A 25,223-nucleotide genomic window follows, 5' to 3' on the forward strand; every position below is an offset into this window, starting at 1 on the left:
AAAAGGGAAGCAGGGCGGTTAGTTGCTGATATAAGAAGATGACAATGAAAAAGAAATGGGGGTTTCGAGATGACAAATATTAAAAAAACTATGGTACATATGATGAGGTTGAGGACAGATGACACAAAGAAGGAGAGGGCGAAGGTTAAGAGTAGAGGGCTATGAAGGAGTGATTGAATAAATGCTGCACGTATATATAAACACAAATCGAGGCTAAGGGTACCCCTTATGTTTTTTAGCAATGGAAAAGTCAATGCACATCCCATCACCTTGACAGCTCTTTACTTTTATGCGCATTATTATTTGCTAGAGTCACCGCAACCTTGAACATTACAAACTACAGGACCACCGTTGGATCTCAGTGAAACCAGGACATGATCTCATGTCAAATAAACTTCAAAAAGTCAATGCAGCATCCCATCATCTCTACACAGCTCCTTTGGCTTGAACACATGAGTGCTAGAGTGACGGGAGCATTGGCTCACAGGCGTTGCAAGAGCCTTCCAATCTTGCGGTTTTGATGAATGGTTTGAGTCAACAAGTTATCTCCCAACTGTGATGACGGAAGAGCCCCACATGCCCTGTCACGACATCATTTTCCCTCGTTATATTATTGCACCACCGGCCCAATAATGTAATAAACAAGCATCTCCGAGGCCACCCACCTCAAAGAAACAAAAGAGATACAAATATAAAAGAAACAATATTTAAGTGAACTTTAATTGAGCCTATGCCCCAATCATCTTCGTGCTACAAATATGCCCTTCGCGTACGTTTTGTTTCTTAAAATAATGAGTCATTTTTGTTTACTTCGTTTTTAAATGTTAGCCATATATTAGTAATGAATTCCATGCTATAAAGTCGATTTCTTTAATCATTTTTTTCACAAGTAATAACACTAAAATACATTGCATATGAAGATATGTATAAGACTTAGTTTTAAGGTCTCAACTTTGTGCCTCATCATTGCATTGAGATCTCTTTGTCTCGAAATCAATGAAAAAAAATTGAAAGTGCTTCAATGAAAATAATTGATTAAATTGCTTTTTATTACTACTACAAGAAATTAGAATAAGGTAAAGAAATGGAAATCGAGGAATTCCCTGGTCCTACATTTTTGTTTAGTTGCCCTGGCCGGAATCCTGGTACCATTCATTAAGGTTCACTCCTTTTTCTCTCCTTATGTTCTTTTATTCATGTACTAATATTGCTAAGCACTTGAGTTCTCTTTTTCCTCGTTTTTTCTAATATTGCGGCATCTATAATAGGTTTTGATTCTTTAATTCCAATTGATGAAACAAAAAATTCCAATGTACCAGAAGCCCAGAACCAAACCTAAGACCTACTCTGCATTCTTTTTCTAGCTACCACAACCACATGATCACGGGGGTTGGCTGTACATTTTCCATATCTCCTGTCAGAAGGGGAGATAATTTAAGAGAAGGAAGCATAAAACTTGCTTGATGAAAAGCATTGGTCTGGCCCGCTACTTATCCATGGTAGAGAACAAGACAATGCCTATAATTGAAATGGAACATTTTGTCCGCCGCTGCTTTAGCTATTATTCACCCTAGTCGTCCTTCCTTTTGTCACCATATACACGCATCAAGTCGATTGATAATTCAAAATGATTCCAAATCATTAAAATCAGTGCCTCTTCCCCTACAAATTTCAGTTCTTGGTTCAGCTTGAACCTTACTCTTTGTTTAATGGATTTGAGAGATGAAGTACCTATGTGCAAATTGTAGCTGAAAAAATAAGAAAGAAAAATTATCAAAGGTATGTCTATTAGCTGTATATCAAATCAATAGGGCGATGAGTGAGACCATTAAACGCGGTGACCCTCCATTCCACGAAAGTTATATATTATCAATATTTTATTTCCTAAATTATATTCAAATACAAGCAAAGCAATGTATTAACCAGCGAGCAAAGTCATAAAGTGCTAATTAATTACTTCTTTAGGATTTAAAATAATGTACCAAAGGCCTTCTTTTTAAAAGATTATTCCCTACTCCATAGCACGACCAGGGCTGCCCTCTAAGTGGAGTTTGTGAACCTTTTCTTTTATTTCCTTTCTTCCTCCTAAATGGGTGGGGTTTGTGCACTTAACTTGAATACGTATGTAGTTCTTTAAATATTCTATGGAAGCATTAGCAGAGAATACTTGACCGCCGAGGTCACAGGCACCTTCGAGTTCTTTTATGGAACCATGCTTAGTTAACTTGGCAGCATCAAACGAGTATATATGTTAGGTCTAAAAGGGTGTGTTAATAGCACACTGATCACTACGTTCAAGGGGTCATTACACAGTAGTCCGAAGTAACCTTTGTGAACAAGGAATCGAGCAGTTGTTCATTAATTCCAAAATAAGAAAAAGGGGGGGAAGAGGTGCAGAAAAGATAAAAATTTTCAACAGCAAAACACAAAAGAAATTGATGGATCATATTCATTACACGAGCACTCAAAGACAAAATGTAGTGGAGGTCCTTTTTGAGAGAGGGTGTTTAATGATGAAATTTGAAACTAAACAAAAGTCGGGAACTCCCCTCCATCTCTCCTTTCTGTTCTCAAATGTGACCCGCTAGTTTAGTCACCAGATGAACCGGAACTCTTTTCATTTCTTTTTGTTTTCCTCTTGCTATTGTTCAAAAGTTGGTTTGAGTAGCAGATTTATACAAGATAAAAACAAAGCCCAACCACCCATCCCAAACAAAAGTGACTAATCCCTGATTCCCAAACGTCATGTCTAAGAAGTACTTTGTGCATTCTTTTTGTGTGGTTCTCACATTCTCTCTCTCTCTCTCTCGCTCTCTGCTCTGCTCTTAATCTTTTTTATATTATCATCAACTGGGATGTAGGGAAATCGAAAATAAACAAGAAAAAAGCACTTTCTATTTCATTATTTTGCCCAACTTACAACATATATTATGGAGCATGTTGGATCTGACAGCTAAAGTTGCGAAAGTTCCTGCAGATTGTGGAGTAATGATTGCATGTTAGCGGTTTGACCATCAAGTGCTTGATTCTGTCAAATAAGCTTTATTAGAGTTTATTTGTGGCACAAACTTTGGGATCGGGGCGTGATTGATGAGTAGAAGATACTCCACATGATTCTCGATGAGAACTTGAAGGGCCATTCATGCCCTTCTTTTTCCCTTCCCATTTCCATTAACTTTTCAAGCCAATGGCCATGGCCTAGCTATCAACATTTTTTAACAAAATGCTAGCTACATGCGGGAAGCAACCCAAAAGGGGGTCACTAGAAGCTTCTCTCGGTTTCATTTTTACAGAAAAACACATGGCTACAGCCTCTTTAAAACAGATAATAAAGAGACTTGTCCTGTACTTTAATAGTACTACACATGACATGAATGATGAGTTGAGCATTCCATGTACGAATGTTTGAATAATCTGAGATGCATTTTCATGAATACTTAATAATCTGAAAAATAAATTTAGATCTTCAATTCTTTTTTCTTTTATGTTTTTTAAATCCGAAGTCTATGTAAGATGATCTGCATGCAGCAAGCAGAGCGTTTTCTGCGGTATATCCGCATGCAAATTTCATAAATTGTATTGTTGAGACTTAATTCAAAGCCTTAAAAATACTTAGTCAAAAAAAAAAATGATTGACATTTAGCACATGCTTCAGAAATTCGTTAGAATTACGTAAAAGAATGAATCATAATATTAAAAAAGAAAAACAAAATGCAGTCATAGCATAAAAATTAATCGTGTCGCTGATCAAGGCCATGAGCCAACTCAGCTAACCCTTATCTTTTTAGTTGTTTATTTCAGCTGATGACATAAGCTGTGCCGAATAAAACAACTTCATCCCCTAAAACAAATTAGAACTCAAACCGCCAACTCTGACTCAGCAAAAAAACAAAGCCACCAACTCTTCATGGCCAGCAACAACAACCTGTTGAGGGGCTAGCTAAACCGAGGCAGGCGGCGGCCTGGTCTGTGGAACTCTTAAAAGTTTTTCTTTAAACTCTGAACTTAATTGTCTTTCTTATAATTTTCTGGAGAAAATTTTCTACTTGGCACAACTTTTCTACTTTCTATTCTTAATTCTACTAATAATTACACATATTTCCTCAAAAAGAAAACCCCTATATTTTATTTTTATCATTTAACCTCTCTGAGCTTATAGAAGAAAATACTATTCTTTACTTTTTTCCCCTTTATCTGCTGGATAAGTGACACACGTCCACACCTTCTAATTAATTTTCTTAAACACATCACTCTGTCTGCATGAATTTAACACAGGAAAAAACAATGTTGTGAGAACGATTAAACAAAGAAAAAAGTGAAAGACTAATTTCTATTTAACTTCAAATGAGTTTTTTAATTTTCAATCAGCAGAAAGGCATGTGGCCTACGTATAAAGCATTTCACTCAATTTTTATACCTTGCCAACATTACATAAGCCAACCTGCCCCTAGAAAGAAGTGTGAAAAGAAAAAAGAAAACCGAAAAAGAAAATCAATTGCCGTTGCCTTTCATGGACAATGCTACAGCTTCCCTCTAGACAACTTTACTAAATTTTCAATCAGCAGGAGCTGTAACATCATGCACAAGACACGTGCATAAAAATCATCAAATAGCTTTTTCCCTTTTAGAGATGCAAAATAGCATATTAAACCATCCATGATGGTGAACATTGAACGCGCAAAAAATAACATATTGAGAAGCAAGTGAGACAGAGAAAGTACTTGAAGTTCAGCTGCTAATTCGAATAGGAATACAAGTAGCATATTAAAGTAACTTAATTTATTCACATAAACAAGAGGTAATTACTTTCTAGCAGTGTTGTGCCAAATATAAAAGACAAGGATCAAAGACTATTTTGTAAATATGCTGATGTAAACACAACCAATGCACAGATAGAAACACCCAATAAGGGGCCTGCAGGAATCAGTTTCCGTGTAGCTGCCAATCGTATCCCTAAAACAGTAACCAGATAGGGAGAGAGAGAGAGAGAGGGAGATAAGGATAAGACCTTAAATTCCATATTTTGACGTTTTATGAACTAACATGAAATGCATCTAAATTATTGGTCATCAACAAAGTAAAAGGTAAGAGTATAAAAAAAATTCAAAAAATAAACATACCAAATATAGAGGAGAAAAGGAAGGCCGATCCAAAACCAAGGGCTTCACCAATTGCTTTTGTCTCTGATGCTTGCATAAGAAAGTAAGCCTAAACAGGACAACCAAATATTACACATAACTATTGCATTTTACAGTAGAATAACTTCTATTCAAATAGAAGACCAGGTTTTCAAAGAGAAACTAAATTTTAAATGATCCATTTAGCGATAAAGATGACACCCAACAAAAATCAAGCAAATTGAAGCGAAGAAAACAAAAGAGATAGCGCTAAGAAGTTGGACTGTGTTGTTTTTATAAATCACTTCCAAATCATGCAAAGATCTTATACAGAAAATCCTTAAGGAGCACAATTAAGCATTTATTTGAACCGAGGACATAACAGACAATGGTAATTGTATGAATTTAGAGATACAATTTAGACAAACGTTTTCAAATGCTTCTTGATTCTTAGGGGGATGACAAAATAAATAGTGGCTTGGATGTGGTTAACACGGAAAGAAATGAAGAAGAATGTTGGCATTGGGATGATTAATAAAATGGTTACACTTGAGGAGGCTATTATATTATAGCTCACAAAGAGGTACTTCATAGATGGCATAAGAGGTTTAACCAGAGATTATTTATTCATTCTTTATGAAATGGACTGAGATGTGAACCTTGCTCCTCTCGAGAATAGAAAATTAGTGTGAAGATGCAAGTCAAATTTGGAAATATCAATGTTTCAAACGGTGGCATGAGTGAAGAATTAAAGAAATAATAAGAAAAGAAGGAAGTCTGAAGGTTGAGATGGAGGATTATCAAGTCCACCACGGAAAGAGGAAGAACCATATGCCATCTCTTCTATTTTCCCTAGTAATGGAGTAAATAATGAATAGCATGAGGTTCACATAACCATAAAACTTTTAATTACTTAAATGGTATAATTATCCAAACTCAGAAGATCACTGACTAATTTCCTATGTAGACAATCTCAGAAGATGACTAAACCACCCTCACATTAATGTTAATTAGAGAGTTTGTGTCTACAATTGCAAACGTGAATTATTTAGCAGCATTAGGCCATCAAGTAACAGCAGCCTGACCTATCAACTTTAATATTTTCTTCTGTGACCCAAAGTGAAAAAAGCACATCTTCACCAGACAATAAACTAAAATATATACACGGAATCCAAAAAGTGAGGCATATGTACTCAACCATGATTACCGAAAATTGTAAATGCAAGCCAAAGAAGAAGTGTCTAGTGACAGAAGAACATGCCTCAAGTAATAAGGAAATTTAAGAAGTGACAAAAGGAAATACAATTGAAACATGAAGAGAAAGAAAAGCCAAAAACTTTGATAGATATCATATGAGAAGAAATTGTGTGCCTTCAAATAGAAATTTACAATAGCAAAGACTAAAGAGCAATCGGTCTAAACAATACAATTAGGTGATGGGAGGTACAAGGCTGGCAAAGTTCACATGTGTAAAAAAATACCAAACTTTTAGTTAACACATTCCAGAAAAAGAAACAAACTCAAACAATGACAAGACCACAATCTAATGGTGTCTTGCAAGGTTTCAACAGGATTTGTTTATATCATAGCAATTCAACATTGGAAATGATAATAAATCTCAAAAGCTCCTACAGCTGTCCAAAGAGCAATTTAGCCCGATATGGTTTTAATATATTTACTCTAAGTTACCACTTAGAAGAGCAAAACCCAAGCATATCAACATTATTGAAGTAGTTATAATGAAGCACAGGAATGGTGGGAGCCGTCTTTCAATGAACACCACAAGTAAATGAACAACCCTAGGATTTAGAAATGGAGGATGAGAAGAACAAAATGTCTGTTTGTGTTAAAAACAGTAGAGAGTTAATGGGAGCAGTGACACAAATTACATGATGATTATTATAGGGCCCATGTAAGCTAAAATCAATGTCAGAAGGATGATAAAGCAAGCAACAAAGCTCAGAATCACATATTATTAATAATTAGAATGAAAGCTCAGTTGACTGAACCAAACCAAACAAATGGGGATTGTATAATTGATGTTCCGTCCACACCAGATTTGACACATATGACAAATAATATAAGGCAGTAGGAGTAATGATTTACCAAGCATAATCTGCATTTATAGCAACATCACAGTAATTTTGAGAGGATAAATTGGGTCTAATTTGAAAACAGATTTAAAAAAAGAAAAAGAAGAAGAAAGCACAAGTAAAAAGAAAACGTCAATAACAGAATGCAGAAGAAGTAGATAGTAAACATACAGATGCCATAAGAGCAGCTCCAGTGAGGCCACCAAAGAGTGATCCCTTGCTTCCTGATTTAGTATCTAGAAGCAAATTTGAAATTGCAAATTATGTTACTGTGTTTGGCAATTTTCCAACTGGTAAATGAAAGGACAGCATATAGAGAGATGTTAATGCAGAGTAGAGTTACATGCAAAGAGACCGCCAGAGAATAGAAGCACTCCATAGGCAGCGGAGGTAACTGGAGCAAAATCTGCTAGCTGAGATTTGCAGCAAAACCTTCTTCTAGTCCCGGAACAGGATTTTGCTTTCCTCAAACAAATGCCAACCAAATCGTTGCTTTTCCCATTTTGGAGATTTAAGGATAGGAATTTTGGATGTTCGTTTGAATTTGAGGCGCCCTTGGCCGCAGCAATAGCCGGAAATGGAGTTACTAACGGTGACAAAGAGAACGACATCATCTCCAGTGGTCGGTATCAGTTTCACTTCCTCTCCCCGCTCTCTTCGAATTAGCAAGCATCGACTTGCTCCCTCGCCTGACTTTTGGGCTTCTTTGGTTCTGTTCGGGCTGTAAATGTTCAGGCCCATGAAGCCCTGCCAATTTAGGGCCGGGGCTCCATCCTTCTAACGTTTTGAATTCAAACCGGCACGCTTCTCATCAAATAAATAAAAGAAATACAGGCACGCGTTTCCGTAACGTCCCAATCGACTGTCCTTGTATTTGCTGAAACTGAAGCAATATGAACGAGAGAGAGCCCAGACATGCCAAATTTAAAAAAATGAAAACAATCAATAGTAGCATTGCAATGGTCATTTTCAAAAAGGGCCAGAATCAAATAAAGAAAACTTCCAAATCCAATTTATCTGTCCGCTGTGTTTTCACTTTCCACTGACAGTAAACTTTTTGTCCTGAAGAATTGAGGATATAATTTACAGGAAAATTACAAGTGCTAAATTCCACTGCGAATCTTTTGTTTCTGTAATTTAGGGGCACACAGTGCAGGACACGCCCTGAAATTTTGACTTTGCAAATGTACTTACAAGAGAAAGGGTATAAAAATTGTAACTATTTATAAACAGTTTCAAAGCATAAAAGCCCAAAGCAACAAATGTTGTCACCATCAATTAGTTACTAGTGGCATCCTTTGCCTGGTGAGAAGACGAAGTCGATGGAAGTGATTTTGTCCTTGATTGTTTGCATGATTTGAGAAGCGGAAGGCCTAACAGTGGGAGACTGGTGAAGGCAAATTGCAGCAATTGAAAGCATAGCCCTGGCTTCTTCCAAGTCAAACTCTCCAGCCAGACGTGGATCCACCAATTCTGCCACTTTCTCCTCCGCCCCACACTCAGCGATGTCCCTTAAATTGGGTGCCACTATTGACGTCAATAATTGTCCCCTTTCTGGACAAAAGGCTTCCATTCCAGTAACAAGTTCCAAAATAATAACGCCCAAGCTGTAAACATCGTTCTTTTTGGAGGCGAACCCAGTCCTCAAGTAATGAGGGTCAGTGTAACCCGGTGAGCCGATCATTACTTGCTTTGTCCTGGAGCAAGACGGCGGCATCACCGTAGAAGAAAAACCCATCTTTGCTGACCCGAAATCGCAAAGCTTGCAATTAAAATGCTCATCTAGCAAGATATTAGAAGCTTTGATGTCCCCATGAACTATTTGGAGGGTGCATTTTTCGTGTAGGTACTCGATTGCCTGGGCAAGTTGGAAAGCTATGGCCGTGCGGGTTTTCCATGGAAGTACTTCCCTTTCCATTTCGTGTAGCTTCTCTTGTAAGTTTCCATTCGGAACGTACTCAAACACCATGGCCCCTTCCTCTGGACACAAAAAATTTGAAAGGTTCAATGAATAACTGTTAATTTCGAAGTAGTTAAAAAGCCTCTTTCTTTCACTTTTCAAAAGAGTAAAGCAAAAGACTCACGCAACGTACCTAGATCATCGCAGTAACCAAGAAGCTTAACGATGTTGTCGTGACGGAGGCGAAGCAAAATATCCAGTTCCTGTTTGAACACTTGGTTCAGTCGATCGCTACCAACCTGGACCTTTACTGCTCCTTGACTGGAACCAGACAGGTTAGCCAAGTAAACATTGCTAAACCCTCCCTGACCAATCACAAGGGAGAAATTCTTAGTCACATCCTTAATCTCTTCCCATCTGAATTTCCTGACAAACTCTTCACCTTCAACGCCAGAATCTTTCCCCTTTTCTTGATCAGGTAGAACGGTGGACGTGGGTTTACCACGTCTGAGCTTCCTGAGTCGGAGGAATCTGAACAAGAATCCCATAGCAAACAACAAAGCAAGGAGCAAGACAAGAGAAACGGTAATGACAATAGCGATTTGAGGGTGAGCGTGCGGTTGGGTTGTTTTTAAAGAGGGTGTCGGCGGATCACTGGAAGTGTGAAAAACAGTAGAGGGCATGGGGTGGGAAGCGACGCAGAAAGTGAGTGGAGAACATAAAATGAGCATTGGTACTAAAAGGAAAATGGATGGGATGGGCCAACAACGCCAGTACCAGCAGACAAATTTTGAAACATCAAAAATCCATGCGCTTCTAACCTTAGATTTGTCAGTAGTCAGAGCTGTAGCCATGGGGACGCACATAATCCGACAAAGCTCGATCTAATATTCCGATCTAAAGTGTGTGTGAGAGAGAGAGAGAGAGAGAGAGAGAGAGGCAGAGAAGCGATGGAAGCCTCCTAGGCAAGCCAGAGAGGTTCTTCTCTTTTCGCCTAATAAGCCATATGAGTTTGACCGACCTGCTACGGAAACATATTGCTTGGTTTTAAAAGTATAAAACAATCAATTTTCTTATCAAAAAATAATATAATAGTACACAAATTTGAAGAATTCTTTTATTTTTTATTTTCTAATTTAAATTTTGATTAAAAGAAAAAAAAAGTAAGACTATAGTGGCATGCCAGAACCAAGACCGAGGGCTAGGGGTTATTCCCTTGTTTATGTAATTCATTACAAAAATATAGTAAGATTGAAGTCAAATTAAGATCGCTGGCGCGGATTAACATTGAAAAAAAAGATTACTAATAATTGCCAGTCCTTTGCTCTCCCTAGTAACACGTGGCAGCTATTAAGGTGGTCCTCCTAAAATTTAAGAAGTGCATTTTTCCTTTATAGTGAATCCCATTTAATAAATGGTTTTAAATTTCTTTCTTTTCTCCCTTTAAGGCGTGGTTTTTTTTAAGCAACACTCGTGACAGTTGATATATTTTCATTTAATGTATTGAAAGGATCACGCCCATAATCAATTTATTCATTAGATCAAATATTACTAATTAATTAATTGTTCTTTCACTAACACTGGCTTATCTTTAATGGAACCAAAAGGATCTTTGTTATGAAAATCTTATAATCTTAGTTTATAATTTACTACAATGGTTAAAAGATGATCATCCTCAAAATGATCTGGTGTCAGAAAACTATACTTTGCAGATTAAAGAAGTCTTAATTAGTTGAATTGATGAAATTAACATTTAAACCAACTCCACTAATTCCATCGTCTTGTTTCATTATTTAAAAAGCATAAAAGATGTCCTACTAATTTAAATATGCGATTCAAATAATAAATGTGTACTTTAAAAAAAATTAACAAACCCATCAAATTAGGCTTAAGAAAGCAACTTTTGAATGGTTCATTTGTCGGCCACTCTATAACTCATTTTTCATGTGTATTTAATTACTTTTTAATTATGCATGTTGTTCATATTTATTTTTTTTAATATAATGATTTCATTGTAAATTAATAATCAATATTAAAACATTTTGTTAATTAGGAAAACTAAGTTATTATCGTTGTCAATTTCACTTAACGTCCTAATCAATCTAACAACCCATGCCCTGATGCCCTTTTATATCGTGCAACTCTTATATATATATATTTTGCAATTCTTATGATGTCATGATTATAATAATGATCGATGAACGCACGGTGCAATGGTTATAAGTATTTAATTTATCCCAAAAGTATTGATAGTTCCCCATGCTAATTATATAAGCTTCTAAGTGGATCGGTTTTGCTTCTCTTTCTTTTATTATTCCAAAGAAAAAATCTACTGCTCATAATACTTAGGACATTTGATTTTTTTTTCAAAAAAGAGTATGTTATAGATTAATGAAATAAAAAATTTAAAGTTTTATAAGCTAATGTTAAATTATCAAATAATAAAACAAAATTAACCTTGTGAGTTTATTTACATTAAATATTTTTCCTAGACTACGTTACTACAGCTATGAAAATAATGTACTAATCTAATAGGATAAATTAGCTTTGTTAAAATCGAGAGCCTGACCGAAAATATGACAATTAGTTGTTTATTTGTTTTTTTATTTTTATGTTTTGTTTTTTTGTTGTTTGTCGCATTTAATTATGGCTAGGTTCAATGCTAAATATGACCAATATATTGATTTGACATAAATCTATTATGGCGGAGCATTGATTAGCTGCTTTTGGTTGGATTAGACATTGATCAATAGTGATTTGGGATGTTGATAACAGATTTGGCTAGCAAATCCCATTTCTTTTTTACTTTCAATATTTCCTTATTTATACTTTCCTTTTCATTTTGCTCCTTCTCTCTCGTCGTGTTCATTTGCTTGTACGACCATCTTTCTTAAATCCCACTCATACTTTTCACTCCTCCCTGCATTCTTTCCTTATTTATTCCACCCTTCTAAGTTAACAAAAATAAGCAAGAGAGAAACAGAAATAAAAGGTTGTAGTTGAATTGTTTTGTACTAATTAAGAAAATATTTTATTTGGTTATCATTCATTAATCTATCAAAAGTTGCAAGCATGCTAAGGAAGTCCCCAGACTTTGGAACAAAAAAGAAAAATAAAAACCCGAAAACTCATTGAGTCGTTTTATTATATAATAATTTCTAGGGGTATATATCATGTCCCAATGATCCCTGTAGTCGGATGGTGACATAGCACTGAACGGCACTTCACCAACCAAAGCGGTTGGAAGAGATTGCCTTGGCACCATTGCATAAAGGCATAAGAGATAAGAAAGCAGTAGGGCCTTTTGTTTTTAATTTAAAATTTTCGATGTATGGTACTCAACTTAATACATAGAACTTTTCCATTTTTTGATCAAATAAATAGATTCATTAAAAATTATACTATATTACTACCTTGACATCAAAGTCAACAACAGGGATGGGCAAAACCTATTAGAAATAAATAAAGTTTAAGTGTGACACGAGAGGCTGAAACAGCGAAGAAAACACAATAATAGATTACACAGTAGATCTGTAGAGTAGTATTTAAAATCCAACAACACCTTGCCTTCCAAGGTTGCACAACCCAGCCTGGCAAGATCATCCTTACCTTCGTTGCTCTCTTAAAAACAACGCCCAATCGTCATAGTAGACAAATACTACTCCACGCTCTATCTAATCATTGCACCGGGAAATTCCAAAAGCACCAAAACAAGTAGCCACGTGGTTTAATCCCGAGCTAACTTCCACCCTCCAACAACAAGCATGTATACGTATCCTACAAATAGAGGCATAGATATAAATTAATCTATATATGAATTCATCAATTTTTTTCCCATCTTGTCATAAGTATAAATGAATATTAAATTTATATCAATGGGTATATTTAAATTTTCTTCTATTATTATTTTATTAATTAATACTTTTTATTTTAAAAAGTAAAAAATAGAAAGTACATTTAAATATAATAAAATTTATATTTTAAAATTTAAGATTTAAATTTTTTTATAAATAACAGTTGCATATTTTAATTTGATAAAGAAAATTATATAATTTGATTCAGTAATTGAAATATGTATATATATTATTAAGTAAATAGTTGAATTCAAATTTTTTTAACTTTTAATGTAAAGAAAAAAATTATATTTTAATTGTTATTTTAATATTTATTAAATATGACTTGATATTTAATAATAACTGTTAAAAAATAAAAAAATAATAACCATATGGAAGCTAATAAATATTTTAAAGGGATATTTGTCATAAGAACAACCATAATAGCCTTATTTTAACTACCATAATATCAGCACTCTTGTTCCACTTTTTTTAATTAAGTGCCAAAGAGTAACTTCACGTGTTACATATGACGTTTATATTGAGAGCAACATTAAAACCACACAAAAAAGAAAAAAAAAAGGAAAAAGAAAGATAGGGAAACAAAGAATATTACATTAATGCAAAAAAAAAAAAAGAAAAGGAAGGAAAAGAGGAAATCAAAATTTCGTTGCACAAGTTTTGTTTATAATCAATCATATATATTTATACTCTTATTAATTTAGAATTATGAATCATGCAGTAATTCGTCATTTACCTTTTTTCTTACTTATATAGAAAGATATAGTTTTCTTTTTTTTTTTTTCTAGTATTGTTTTAACCTTTTATGGCATTGTTTTTCTATAGTTTCCTTTCATTTTACTTGATTAATCCATTTTGCCCAGAACGATGCTCACTTCTAAGATTGTATAGTCTTCCCTCTTTCAATACAGAGCATGATGCATTACAGACAAATTGCAATGATTGCGAAGTTCGTCAGACCCACATATTTTTTAAGCAAACGAAATTGAAATTTTGATAAGCGTGATCCTTGACATATCCATCTCAGCGTTCAGACTGAAAGAGAAGTGGTGGGGCGTGTGCCCCGGTTGCTTTTTTAAACGATCGCTCTCTTCCATTTTCTTTTGGGCCTTCTCTCTTAATTAAGTCTCTGTCGTCGGTGGTCTATCCCTTGCTTCTACCCGTACTTGAGACTGGGGCTTGCACGTGCGGGCCTTCCGTGAAAGGTGATGGGCTTTCGGGCCTTATGTTCCGTAGAAGCTCTTCATTGCTTTTACTTTCGATGAGAGTCAGTCCAACCACGTGGCAATATTCTGCTTTTTTTTTTTTTTTCTGAGACCATATTTCTTTCTGCCAAGAAAAGGAGAAATAGCACTAGTGCCACTGTGCCAGTGAGCCTTTTAATCTCGTTCGAGTCGAAACTAGTTTATTTTTCGTGATTTATTCAGCCAAAGAAAATAAAAGAAAACGACCCAAATCCTCATTTGAATTCGAATTTGCGTGGGAACTGTTTCGAACAAGGAATTTCGGGAGGCAATAAGCATGCTGCATGCTGCATGCAGACAAAATGCATATGCAGATTTCTTGTTGCAAAGCTAAGCATAGTTAGTTTGCCTTGCAATAAAGGAAAAAAACCTTTGATACAGCAACTGCTTATTTGGCAATTAGCAATATTTAAGCATAAAAACGGCTCAAAATGAGATAAAAACAAATACAAAAAAAGTTGTGTGCCTTCTTCAATTCCAAGAAGAACTTTGGAGGACGTTGGAAAATTGTTTCCTGGGACAGCAGGCAACACAGACAAAGACAGCGCGGAAAGTAGAGGTTCCAGTATAAAAAAAGCTTACAAAAACGCAACGGCTCTATCTATCCATCTGGCACAATTCCTTATGCGTTCTGTTTCAGAATTTGAAAAAATCGCAAAAACAGAGTCCAAAAATCTCACACAGAGAACATATCCAAACACCCAAGATAAAAATGAAAGTGGGAAAAGAGAAGCAAGCCCAATTACGTCCTTCCAACTGCAACTGCTTTACCAAATATTAAACCCTTCAAATCTTTCTCATCAAAAATTCTTTTGTACGTTCCGCTTTCCCCCGCCGTTTTACTTGTTTTCAGTTGCCGTTTTGATTAGGGTGGCGGAAATGAGCGCTGTGGGTGAGGCTGCTCAACGTCATGATGCTGCCTTGCCATAATAACCTTGCTGTAACCAATGAGCGGTCTCCGCGCGTCGCTAGAAGTCGATGTCGTCGTTTGCGTCAGAGCCGTACGGTAACCGCAGTGGTTGCGGTTGCCGCGTTGCTTATTTCCACCACCGCCTGGCTCTCTCTTGTTTTCTCCGGCACCACCACACGTTGCTGGCGTCGTTTCAAGGACTGGGAAGGCAGTCCCCTTTCCCTCTCCCGGTCTCTCCCCTGGTCTTCTTCTCCCATTAGCCGATCAATCCCGGCAGCTCCTCGGTTCCAATCGCCACTAGCCTCTCCTCGAAACCGCAGCCTCTCGGAGCGTGCGAATGAGAAACAAGAGCTTTTACTAAACGACATCGTGTTTGGAATAGCAGGGTCCTTGCATCTATGGAAACAACGGAAAGAGTTACTTAGGCTTTGGTGGCGGCCGTTGGAAATGCGAGGTCACGTCTGGTTAGAAGAGCAGGTCCCACCTGAAGAAGCCGACGATTCGCTTCCACCACTCATGGTCTCTGAAGACATTTCACGTTTCCGTTACACTAACCCAACAGGCCACCCTTCGGGTCTACGAATCTCCCGAATTTTAACGGAATCCTTCCGCCTCCGTCTCCCCGACGTCCGCTGGTTCGTTTTAGGAGACGACGACACGGTTTTCAACGTAGACAATCTGGTGGCAGTTTTAAGCAAATACGATCCTTCCGAGATGATGTACATCGGAACTCCTTCGGAAAGCCACTCTGCCAACGCGTATTTCAGTCACTCCATGGCGTTTGGCGGTGGCGGCATTGCCATCAGTTATCCTCTGGCGGAGGCTCTCTCCAACTTCCACGACGATTGCATCGAGAGGTACCCGAAGCTATATGGAAGCGATGATCGTCTACACGCCTGCATTACTGAACTCGGAGTTCCTCTCACCAGAGAGCATGGTTTTCACCAGGTAATCATAAAATAGATAAACTATTTAAAGGTTCTGCTAATTAATTTAGTTAAATATAATTAACTAATTATTATATTTGTTTTGGTAGTGGGATATTAGGGGAAATGCGTATGGTCTTTTATCCTCTCATCCTATTGCACCACTCGTTTCAATCCACCATGTTGAATATGTGGATCCATTTTATCCTGGGTTAACTTCATTAGACAGTTTAAAACTTTTTGCAAAAGCTATGAGAATTGAACCCAGGAGCTTTCTACAACGATCAATCTGTTATGATCGTGTTCGGCGTCTAACTTTTTCAGTTTCAATCGGTTATGTTGTTCAAGTGTTCCCAAATATTGTGCTGCCTCGTGAGCTAGAACGTTCGGAGCAAACCTACATTGCCTGGAATAAATTAAGACATCGCCATGAATTTGATCACGACACCAGGGATTCTTACAAATCTGTTTGTAAAAAACCTGTTATGTTTTTCCTCAAAGATGTGATGAAAGATGGTAATGCTACATCGGGGTCATATGCTCGGGCAAAATCCAAAGATGATTTGAAAAGAAAGGTTTTCTGCTTTCCAAGTTCCCCTCCGTTGCAATACGTGCAGAAAATCCAAGTTTTAGGGTATCCTCTTGGAAAGAATTGGCATCTGGTGCGTCAGGTTCTCATAATTATTCCTAAGTTTTTTTCCCCCTTTAGGTAGTTTCTGGCTTTTTCGGTTTCATGATGATTTGAATTTACTCTGGCAGGTGCCTCGTCGGTTATGTTGCAAGGTAAACAATACCGGTGATGAACTCCTTAGATTAACTGTTGGGCAATGTGAAAAGGGAGCTCTCAGTTCTTTTACTGATTCTCTGTGAATGATGGAGGGATGCTGCTGAGTATATATATAGGCTTCAAGATGGACCTCAAACTATGTTGTGCTTTATGCTCTTTAGCCACACGGAAATTTTTTGGGTCTGCCTTGAGATTGACATTGGACATTTTTCTCATAATCTTACTTCCCTATATCAGATATTGGAGTGCTTTGTTGTACTCAGTTGATAGATTTAAAGATTAGACCAACTTCAGCTCAGTCATTCCATTCTTTGCCTTCAGTTTTGTTCAGAAGGTAATTCATCATATACTGATAGCTAGCATTTTGAACTTGCTGATAAAGTGAGTGAAACTGGTAGTTGTTTGTCAATATGAAATGTTAAATTAGTTAATTATTTTTGATGCACCTCAAGATTCTTGGTCTTGTCCATGCCACGATTTAATTTCATAGTTTTTGCTTGGGCTTGCTCCAAATGAAAGGAGATGTTGAGTCTGGAACAAATCTAATCCACCATCTAGGTGATTGGCCATATAAGCAATTTTAGGAGTGGACAATGGCTAGTTCAGTAAAGGGGAAGAATCTTCTATCAAAGCAGATTTAAAATACATCAATAAACATGTTTTGATGTCCTCATCTGTTTAAATTTGAACACTTATGGATCTCAAGCTTGACCCTGTAAGAAAGGCATTGTCTGTTTGTGATTAGCTATTTGGTGCTGTCTAATTAAATCCTATTTTACCATTTAATGCAAGCTGTATTGAACTTCTTTTTGCCAATTAGAATACAGGGCATTATATGTACTCAGTATATTCAAGAGAATCTTTTAGTTGATCATGATTGATTCCGTGTGACTGAATTTATGCTTTATAGACTTGAGTTACATAATATATCATAGTAGCATAATTCTTAGACAGGTGGTTGCTTGTTTTATAATTTTCTTTCTCGAATAAATGAATCATTATTATTAATAGAGGTCATCTAAAGTGATTACAACTTTTAGCCCCTCTGGAAATCAGTCTCTGCATCTTGTTTTGAATGCCCTGTGGATGCTTTGTCACAATCTGTCGTGGGTTAAAGAACAATTCATTTCTTTAAAGCATGCGTAATAAAAGAAACCTTGGTCAAGAACAACTTCTGCTGAGTTTAGAATAGCTGTAGTGCTTGATAGTCTGTGGTTGCAATCATTAGCTTAAGTTGTTCTTGTTTTGTCTTCTGATTTATATCCTGTCTTTAACCTAGTGATTGAAAGAAAACGTACTTCTTTGAGCATCTTAATTATGTTAGTAGGATATCTATCATTTCCATGCATCTATTCTATTGCCTTTTCTTCTAGTGCGCCTGACTTTTCCCTTTAGGACCTCCCCCTTGATTTATTAGCTCATTGGCCATTTGATCTGAATTTTCTTCTAAATTCTATGTTGAAAATAGCATATTTGCTAGACTTTTTAGGCATGAAACTACCAGTTGCATGATTTTTTAGAACTGTAAGAACTATATATATAAGTAATTCTGTAATTTTCTTTTGCTTTTTAGTTCTCTTGATCAATGATTGTTAAACCAATGAGATATATTGTTCCTCTGTATTATGCTATAAAAAGTTGAAATGAGGTCAATAGGTGGAAGTGAAACTGGGATGTCTTTCAATAACGCTATAGTGTCATTCAAATATAAAGCAATGAACAGGCAGTTTCTCAGTGCTCAGGTCATCTTGCTTGGTTTACTTTTGATTCCTTTTCTTCAGCAGTTCTATCCTTTGTGTGATGGGTGATATGCCTGATCTGGCATTCTGATAAAAGAAGTCTTTATGTGAAATTTGGGGCATTAGTTAGCACTTATTTTCCCTCAAATGCCAAGTAGTAAAATGAATCTATTATTTCTGCAACATGTTTGTTAGCACCTGGGATCTCTACCAAACTGCCAGCCATCTCTTACTGCCTTTGTTAGAGCTCAGGGGCCAAATGGACTTGCTTTGTTGTTTGACTTGGCTACATAAGTTCAGTTGACTCTGATTATAATTGTCATGTTATTCATTTTGAAATTGTGGATGGTCCCTCGTTGGGATGAACAACAAAACAGAGAAGGCCTATAAACTATTGGCCCTTTTTCTTAATGGCAAGGTTGCAATTAAAAGTTAAACTTGCCTGGTTATATATGTGGAGTTCTTTCCCTAGCATGAAACAAGAAGAACAAAAACATTATGTTTTCTCATTAGATTAACATGTCTGCTTGCATGAAAATTTATGTGACTAACTGTTAAAGTGAAGGAAATGCTGATGGAATGGCTGAAGATTTGTATCTTTCTTTTGGCCATTCATTTGCATAGGCTGGTACAATAGATAACCCAAAGTTAGTAGGTCTCCCTGTATGCTTATTTTTCTACATTCTTTTGCAATTTAAGTCAGGAATTTATGGTGTGTTATTTTATAATTCTGACATCATATCTTCTTTTCTTTATTACTTTTTTTTCCCTTTCGATTGTTACTTGATGTCTGAACTTCGATGATCTGGGTGGTTGCTTGTTTTTAGGCTTTAGGGCCAGGGAAGATACTAATTATATGTAAGTAGAGCTTACCTTAGTTTAATTCATTTGCTTATGCAATTTCAGAATATCCAATTTGTCTTTGGCTTTTGTCCACATACCTGAACTTCAATTTTGGGAATGATGGTGTAAAATGTTGGTTTTCTTTGGTGTTCCTTTGATTGATGCTGTGCTGAATTGTTCATGAGTCTCAACATGAAGCTAGCATATTGAATCAAAGGTACTAGAACAAGTCTAGCATATTAATGTGTGAAAGTGATGATCATGAATTCGATTAAAGGTCTCAGGTAAGAAGAAAAAGGAAAAACAATTATTTAAAGTTTGCTTAACTGAATCACTTAGAAGTATGTTACGTGAACAACTTTGCAGTATCAATGGAACCTCTGTTAAACATGGGGAGTTTAACTTTGTTAGACTATTAACTCATTTGAAGTTACTCAAGAAATCAAGTAGTTAAGAAACTAATGGTTTACTGACTTGGTTGAGAAGGAACTGGTAGTGTAGACCTGCTTGGGAAGATGGGTGAAGCTAGGATTTAAGAAGTCAATTTGATCAAGGTATTTGATGGCACTGTAAGACTTACAAGTTTGCCAAATTGTAGGAATAACTCAGTCACTGGCTAGAAAGGCTAACAACTGCAAATTAGATGCAACTTGTCACGTGAACAACTCTGCAGTATCAATGGAACCTCTGTTAAACATGGGGAGTTTAACTTTGTTAGACTATTAACTCATTTGAAGTTACTCAAGAAATCAAGTAGTTTAGAAACTAATGATTTGCTGACTTGGTTGAGAAGGAACTGATAGTGTGCACCTGCTTGGGAAGATGAGTGAAGCTAGGATTTAAGAAGTCAATTTGATCAAGGTATTTGATGGCACTGTGAGACTTACAAGTTTGCCAAATTGTAGGAATAACTCAGTCACTGGCTAGAAAGGCTAACAACTGTATGTTAGATACAACTTGTTACATTTTTTTCTTAAATCATGTTGTTTTGTGCTTTTGTAATGATCATTTGAGGACTTGCTGGGAATTTTGAGTGTATCAAAGTAGGATATTTCACTCCAGCTTACTAACTGATATTTTATGAATCATAAGCCGCTAATAAATCTGGACAAAACTGTAACTTCCTACTTGAGACCCATTAGAATTTTGGTTTATTTATTTCCATTGGACATGTCTAAACTTTAGTTGCATTTGAGTGACTTTGCCTTCATTCTATTTTGGGAAGATTTTCTTTTTCCTCCAATTTGATATTTGTAGCAGGAAAAGTACACAAGTTATTTGGCGTCCATTGGACTATCTTTTCTTGTTATGGAACTTGCAGTGGCATGTTGGCCGTTGAATTTATTTTGGAAGGAGGAGAGGGGTTGGGGGGGTGGTACGGGTGCTGATGCATGTGAACGAGGATGGTTAACAGGTAGGATTTTCATTTTCTTATTGGTGAATAAAAAAAAGGTGTGTTTTGATCATATTGTGACCAAATTGGAGTGAATCCCTTTCGGTTCTTTGATGGTTATTGCCTTGTCACTTGTTTTCAAAGTGTTTACTATTTTTTTCAGTATATTGCGGGAAAGGATGACTTGGACTCACAGGAATCTGCTGCTTGTCTTTCAGTCTTTGTCAATGCATATAGAAAGGGGCAGAAATATTGGAGATGATAAAATTTTAGTTATTATAAGAAAGACAAATATAGATCTGATATCTCAATCCTTCTCATTCTGCTGACAGAGCTTTTAATGTCATTTCTCAAATCGTAGATCTAACCAACACTTGAAATATTCTTTTCTTATTTTACTTAATGCGACAGGGACGCAGCCATGTAAGATAATCCTTTGCTTCATTAATACGGTATTGGTAATTTTCAACATCATAATTTATGAACTTTGGGGGTACTGCAGTTGCAACTACTATTTGCAAAGATTAAATCCCCTTCATAATGCTCAATTTTCCCTCTACTTGTTTTTACTTTTTAGCTGTCCTTATCTTCTTCCTGATGTTGCTTCCCCTGATTTATTGTGGAGTATTAGATCCTGCAGAGAGCATTAGATCCCCATTCCACTTTCTAATAAGGTAAGAAACTTTCTGTCAAGATAACTTGTCTAGAGACGTAGTCCTCCAGCTTTGACTGCTCTTTGCCGCTGTGCATTGCAGCCCGTAAATGTTGACACGATTTCCTTGCCAAGGCCGGCAATTCTTTTGACGTTTTCCAAAGTGAGGGCGAAATGGAAGTCAATTCGAATTTGACCAAGGAATGGGTAATCCACGCCTCCTAAAGACGAGTCGAATCTTAAAGCAAAAACCAATGACTGCTAAAGACGAGAGAGTCTTCAACCCGCTTTTTAAGAACTGTCCATTTATTTTTTTTTTTAAATATAATTGATTGAGGTAAAGACGTTTTTCAGCTGTTATCCCATTTTTGCCTTCTGTTTTATTCGCACCTTCCAATTTGACAACAAATCTATCATTTGACGCGTGTTATGTATTAGCCCGTTGGGGGTAGATGTTGCGATCATGGGGTGAAACTGTTTTCCTTTTTCCGTTGTTTTATCATAATATTCAAAACCCACCTGGAAGAAAAAGTACAAAAAATGGACACTCAAGTGGGATTTTTATTAATTATAAAAACAATGTATTTACAGTTCCACTCCAAATTTTGTTCTGCAGATTGCTTTTAGCTGTAGAGCAAGATCTCTGTACCCAAACAAAACAATAAAAAAAAAAGCTCTTGTTCGACATTGCATATAAACCCCAAGAGTGGATATGGACCACTAACAGAATGCCATGTTCTTTTTCTTATTTGGTTGCATGCATTAATTTGAGTTAAATGGAACGCAAATATACAACTTAAAACACAAAAAATCAATTTGCTCGCCCTTTTTGTGGTTTAGAATTGCGTTTGAGACGTTCTGAAAGGACCCTATTTACACTTCCTTTCCATTTTAAGTACCGCATGTGCCATTCGTTTTCAGATATTTATTTTTTGCCATCGCATTTCAACTGTTGTTTTATTGAACTTTTCAATGCTTCTTTTCTTATATTTATTTTTTCTCCAGCACAACTTTTTCAGTGCAATTTTCTGTTTACCTGCAGACTTTTCTTCAATGACAAACTAAGGTTAGAGTGGCCTGCTTTTGTTCTTTTGTTTTTTAGTCGCCGGCAGGAACTTACTTGAAAAAGATCTATACCTACAGTTTGAACTGATTTGATTTCACATTGGGTTCAGCTCACACAGAAAAAAAAAAAAAAAAAAGAGAGAGAGAAGACCATCTGATTCAGATGTAATGGAATCGATAAAAACTACTTTAATTAAAGTTTAGCAACTGATGAGGATAGGGATAATCTTTATTTTTCCTCCTCTTGTTTAAGTTTTGCAGTGTTCAAATATACACACGCCTGTTGGTGACTGGCTTGAAGAGGCGGAAATCTCTCCCTGTGATTATTTATAAGATTGCCTGGAATGCGTACATCTATCTTGTCTGCCTGAGAGGAATAACACGGGACGTATGGGAAGCAAGCTTGTACTACAACTGGAATCTCTCAGGCTACTATGGATTCAGTTCGTTTCAGGCTTCACATTTACCTCAGGAGATCAAAGCTAGAAATTCCAATCCCTGTCATAGTTGGATACTTTCAGACAATTGATTCTAGTTGTTTCTTTCTTTGTTTTGTTTGGTCTTACTGGTTGATGTACTACACTCCTTGTAGCAGGACTTTCACTGCTTTCTTTGATATATAAAATATTTTTGCATTTCTCAAAAAAATAAAAATAAAAATAAGCACCTTAAATAATCACTTACATACATAAAACATTATTTGCAAACTAATAAAAATATACATATGAAAAGAAAAAGAAAAAAAAAAAGCAGAAACATGAAGTTGACGTATACCAACGAGCAAAGAATAATAATGATAATTATTATTATTATTATTATGATAATGAAAAATATAAACTGTTATTAATAATTTTTTTATGACATTATGCATATATTCGCAACAATTACAATTATAATCAAATACTTTAATAATCATGAAATAGAATAAATCAATAAACATGACACAATTCAATATTGACAAAGGTTTATTTGTGGGTGGAGTAGATGGGAACGGGATGAAGGGGTGTAAAAAAGACTTAAAAAGAGAGTACTATGATGTGAGGTTGGCTGAGACGTAATAACACGTGAATGTGAAGAATGTTAAGGGAGATGAAAATGAAAATGAGAAAGCAAAGAGAGGCAAGAAGCATGTGCACCGATTTGGGCATAATGGGGAAGATGCCTGGCAGTTGGGGGGTTTCACAAATCCGGGAGAAACGCCACGCACGTTCTTACCACCTCATATTTTGGGCCCTCTTACAGCTGTACCAATCTGTTCCTGTCCCTTCTTTTCTTTTTTATTTTTCCCACCTTTGTGATTTTCTTTTATTTTATTTATTTATTTATTAGTTTTAGTGTTATTTTGATCCCCCATTTTACATTCCTCTTTCTCTTTTAGACTCTTTTGATCCCCATTTTCAATTAGATGAAATTACATTGACGATGAATAAAATTCTATTATTTGTTTATTAATATGCTGCATTTTTTAAAGATAAAGGGGCAGCCTATGCCATGATTGATCTTACCGGCCTAAAACAATAACATATGGATACGGAATTTTATAATCTAATACATTGAATCCATTTTACTCTCAAACTTATTATCAACCGAAAATATAATTGATTCTCTTTCTTTAAAATATTATGATTTGATTATGTGAGTATTAATTTAATTAATTAAAAAAAAGGATAACTTAGAGGTCGAGGTCAGTATCTCTCGAGCAAATCATTTTATGATTATTTTTTATTTAATTCAATAGTTTAGAATAGTATTAGCATGTAATGAAGGGTCTGTAACGCCCTCATATGTGAGGGTTAGTAGTTGGGATGTAGATTAAGATGACAAAAAAGAATAAGAGCGCATCAAAATATTGTATTTAAAATAAATGATTAGTACGTAGCGTTGTAAGAAAGGAAAAGAAGAGATTACAGAGGTGTTTGGGTGCATGTATTTAATCAAGAAGAGAAGAGGAGGGAGAGTGGGAGGGGGGGTATGCAAAATTGGTGATTAATAATAAAAGGGAAGGCCCCCAATCACATGGAACTTAGCAAGAAGGGGGGAGATGGGGCCGACAAGTTTGTTTAACTCAAGTCCTCTCAGACTGACAAGAGGGCACTGACCATCCGGACTGTTGATGGGTGATTTGTGGTTAATTGGGTTAATTTAGATTTGCACGGTGAGATTAGGGGGAAGGAAAGGATCGTTGGAAAGGAGAAAGAGTATGGGATTGAAATTCTTTCCCATTTGAAACGGGTTTATTTCTCTCAAAAACACAAATAAGTAGCGTGTATTACTAAAGTACATCTTGCTTTGCTTGTTGGCTTGGTGGAGTTAATAAAGCATCTTAACTCTGGTTTAGTTGAGGCGTAGATATTCTGATTCTAATTCCTCTACCTTCCATGTCGAGTCTGTTTTGTTCCAGCTCAAAACTTTGATAAATTTTTTATTAAAAAGAGAGAAAGAGAGAGACACAGACAGAGAGAGAAAATCCCAGGGTTGTGTGTTGGGAAGAGGCCAATAACCCAATGCAAAAAACCCAATTAGTGCTGGCCACGTAGGAAGAAATTAGGGAGTTAGGTCAATTTATGGAACATTATTGGAGCGGGAGGGAGAGATGGTTAGGCACTAGATTTTTATTCCGGAAACTAGAGAATAGAGACTGGAGACTAGAGATGTTTTTTCCCATATATTGAGATTTCCTTTTTTTTTTTAATTTTTTTT

At 36.1% G+C, this 25,223-nt stretch overlaps 3 protein-coding genes across 5 annotated transcripts; 1 reads left to right on the plus strand and 2 right to left on the minus strand.

The window, feature by feature from the left end:
• Window positions 1–4,707: 4,707 nt before the first annotated feature.
• On the minus strand, window positions 4,708–8,035 carry LOC18605901 (Transmembrane proteins 14C). Its single transcript, XM_007039198.3, has 4 exons — window positions 7,554–8,035; window positions 7,382–7,446; window positions 5,121–5,208; window positions 4,708–4,953 (listed from the first exon to the last, which is right to left on the minus strand). Exons 1-4 carry the CDS (start codon window positions 7,822–7,824, stop codon window positions 4,844–4,846), a joined length of 534 nt encoding a protein of 177 aa, XP_007039260.2. The 5' UTR covers window positions 7,825–8,035; the 3' UTR covers window positions 4,708–4,843.
• Window positions 8,036–8,176: 141 nt separating this feature from the next.
• Window positions 8,177–10,137, minus strand: LOC18605902 (Protein kinase superfamily protein). The gene is made up of 2 exons (XM_018118130.2): window positions 9,304–10,137; window positions 8,177–9,190 (listed from the first exon to the last, which is right to left on the minus strand). Exons 1-2 carry the CDS (start codon window positions 9,974–9,976, stop codon window positions 8,496–8,498), a joined length of 1,368 nt encoding a protein of 455 aa, XP_017973619.2. The 5' UTR covers window positions 9,977–10,137; the 3' UTR covers window positions 8,177–8,495.
• A 4,561-nt stretch (window positions 10,138–14,698) lies between these two features.
• LOC18605903 (beta-1,3-n-acetylglucosaminyltransferase radical fringe protein, putative (DUF604)) lies at window positions 14,699–21,283 on the plus strand. Of its 3 annotated transcripts, XR_001927275.2 has the most exons (5): window positions 14,699–16,066; window positions 16,155–16,706; window positions 16,804–17,165; window positions 20,735–20,827; window positions 20,970–21,283. XR_001927275.2 is itself a non-coding variant. In XM_018118485.2 (3 exons), the coding sequence occupies exons 1-3, from the start codon at window positions 15,119–15,121 to the stop codon at window positions 16,912–16,914; spliced, it is 1,611 nt and encodes a 536-aa protein (XP_017973974.2). In that variant the 5' UTR covers window positions 14,699–15,118; the 3' UTR covers window positions 16,915–17,300. The 3 variants fall into 3 exon arrangements, 1 of the variants encoding a protein (XP_017973974.2); XR_016025031.1 differs by lacking the exon at window positions 20,735–20,827; XM_018118485.2 differs by lacking the exons at window positions 20,735–20,827; window positions 20,970–21,283 and having other exon boundaries at window positions 16,804–17,300.
• Window positions 21,284–25,223: the final 3,940 nt, after the last annotated feature.

Source organism: Theobroma cacao, chromosome 3 (assembly GCF_053813885.1).
Source record: "Theobroma cacao isolate CCN51 chromosome 3, ASM5381388v1, whole genome shotgun sequence".
Taxonomy (NCBI): domain Eukaryota; kingdom Viridiplantae; phylum Streptophyta; class Magnoliopsida; order Malvales; family Malvaceae; genus Theobroma; species Theobroma cacao.

What these genes read in the sequence shown, in the direction of transcription:
- LOC18605901 (XM_007039198.3), bottom strand. Translation starts at nt 7,824, where the DNA reads ATGATGTCGTTCTCTTTGTCACCGTTAGTAACTCCATTTCCGGCTATT. An exon ending in GAGCTGCTCTTATGGCATCT is followed by an intron (nt 5,209 to 7,381) that starts GTATGTTTACTA and finishes TGTCCTGTTTAG; the next exon opens with GCTTACTTTCTTATGCAAGC. An exon ending in CCTTTTCTCCTCTATATTTG is followed by an intron (nt 4,954 to 5,120) that starts GTATGTTTATTT and finishes TTACTGTTTTAG; the next exon opens with GGATACGATTGGCAGCTACA.
- LOC18605902 (XM_018118130.2), bottom strand. Translation starts at nt 9,976, where the DNA reads ATGTGCGTCCCCATGGCTACAGCTCTGACTACTGACAAATCTAAGGTT. An exon ending in TGGTTACTGCGATGATCTAG is followed by an intron (nt 9,191 to 9,303) that starts GTACGTTGCGTG and finishes TTTTGTGTCCAG; the next exon opens with AGGAAGGGGCCATGGTGTTT.
- LOC18605903 (XM_018118485.2), top strand. Translation starts at nt 15,119, where the DNA reads ATGATGCTGCCTTGCCATAATAACCTTGCTGTAACCAATGAGCGGTCT. An exon ending in GAGAGCATGGTTTTCACCAG is followed by an intron (nt 16,067 to 16,154) that starts GTAATCATAAAA and finishes TTGTTTTGGTAG; the next exon opens with TGGGATATTAGGGGAAATGC. An exon ending in TTGGAAAGAATTGGCATCTG is followed by an intron (nt 16,707 to 16,803) that starts GTGCGTCAGGTT and finishes TTACTCTGGCAG; the next exon opens with GTGCCTCGTCGGTTATGTTG.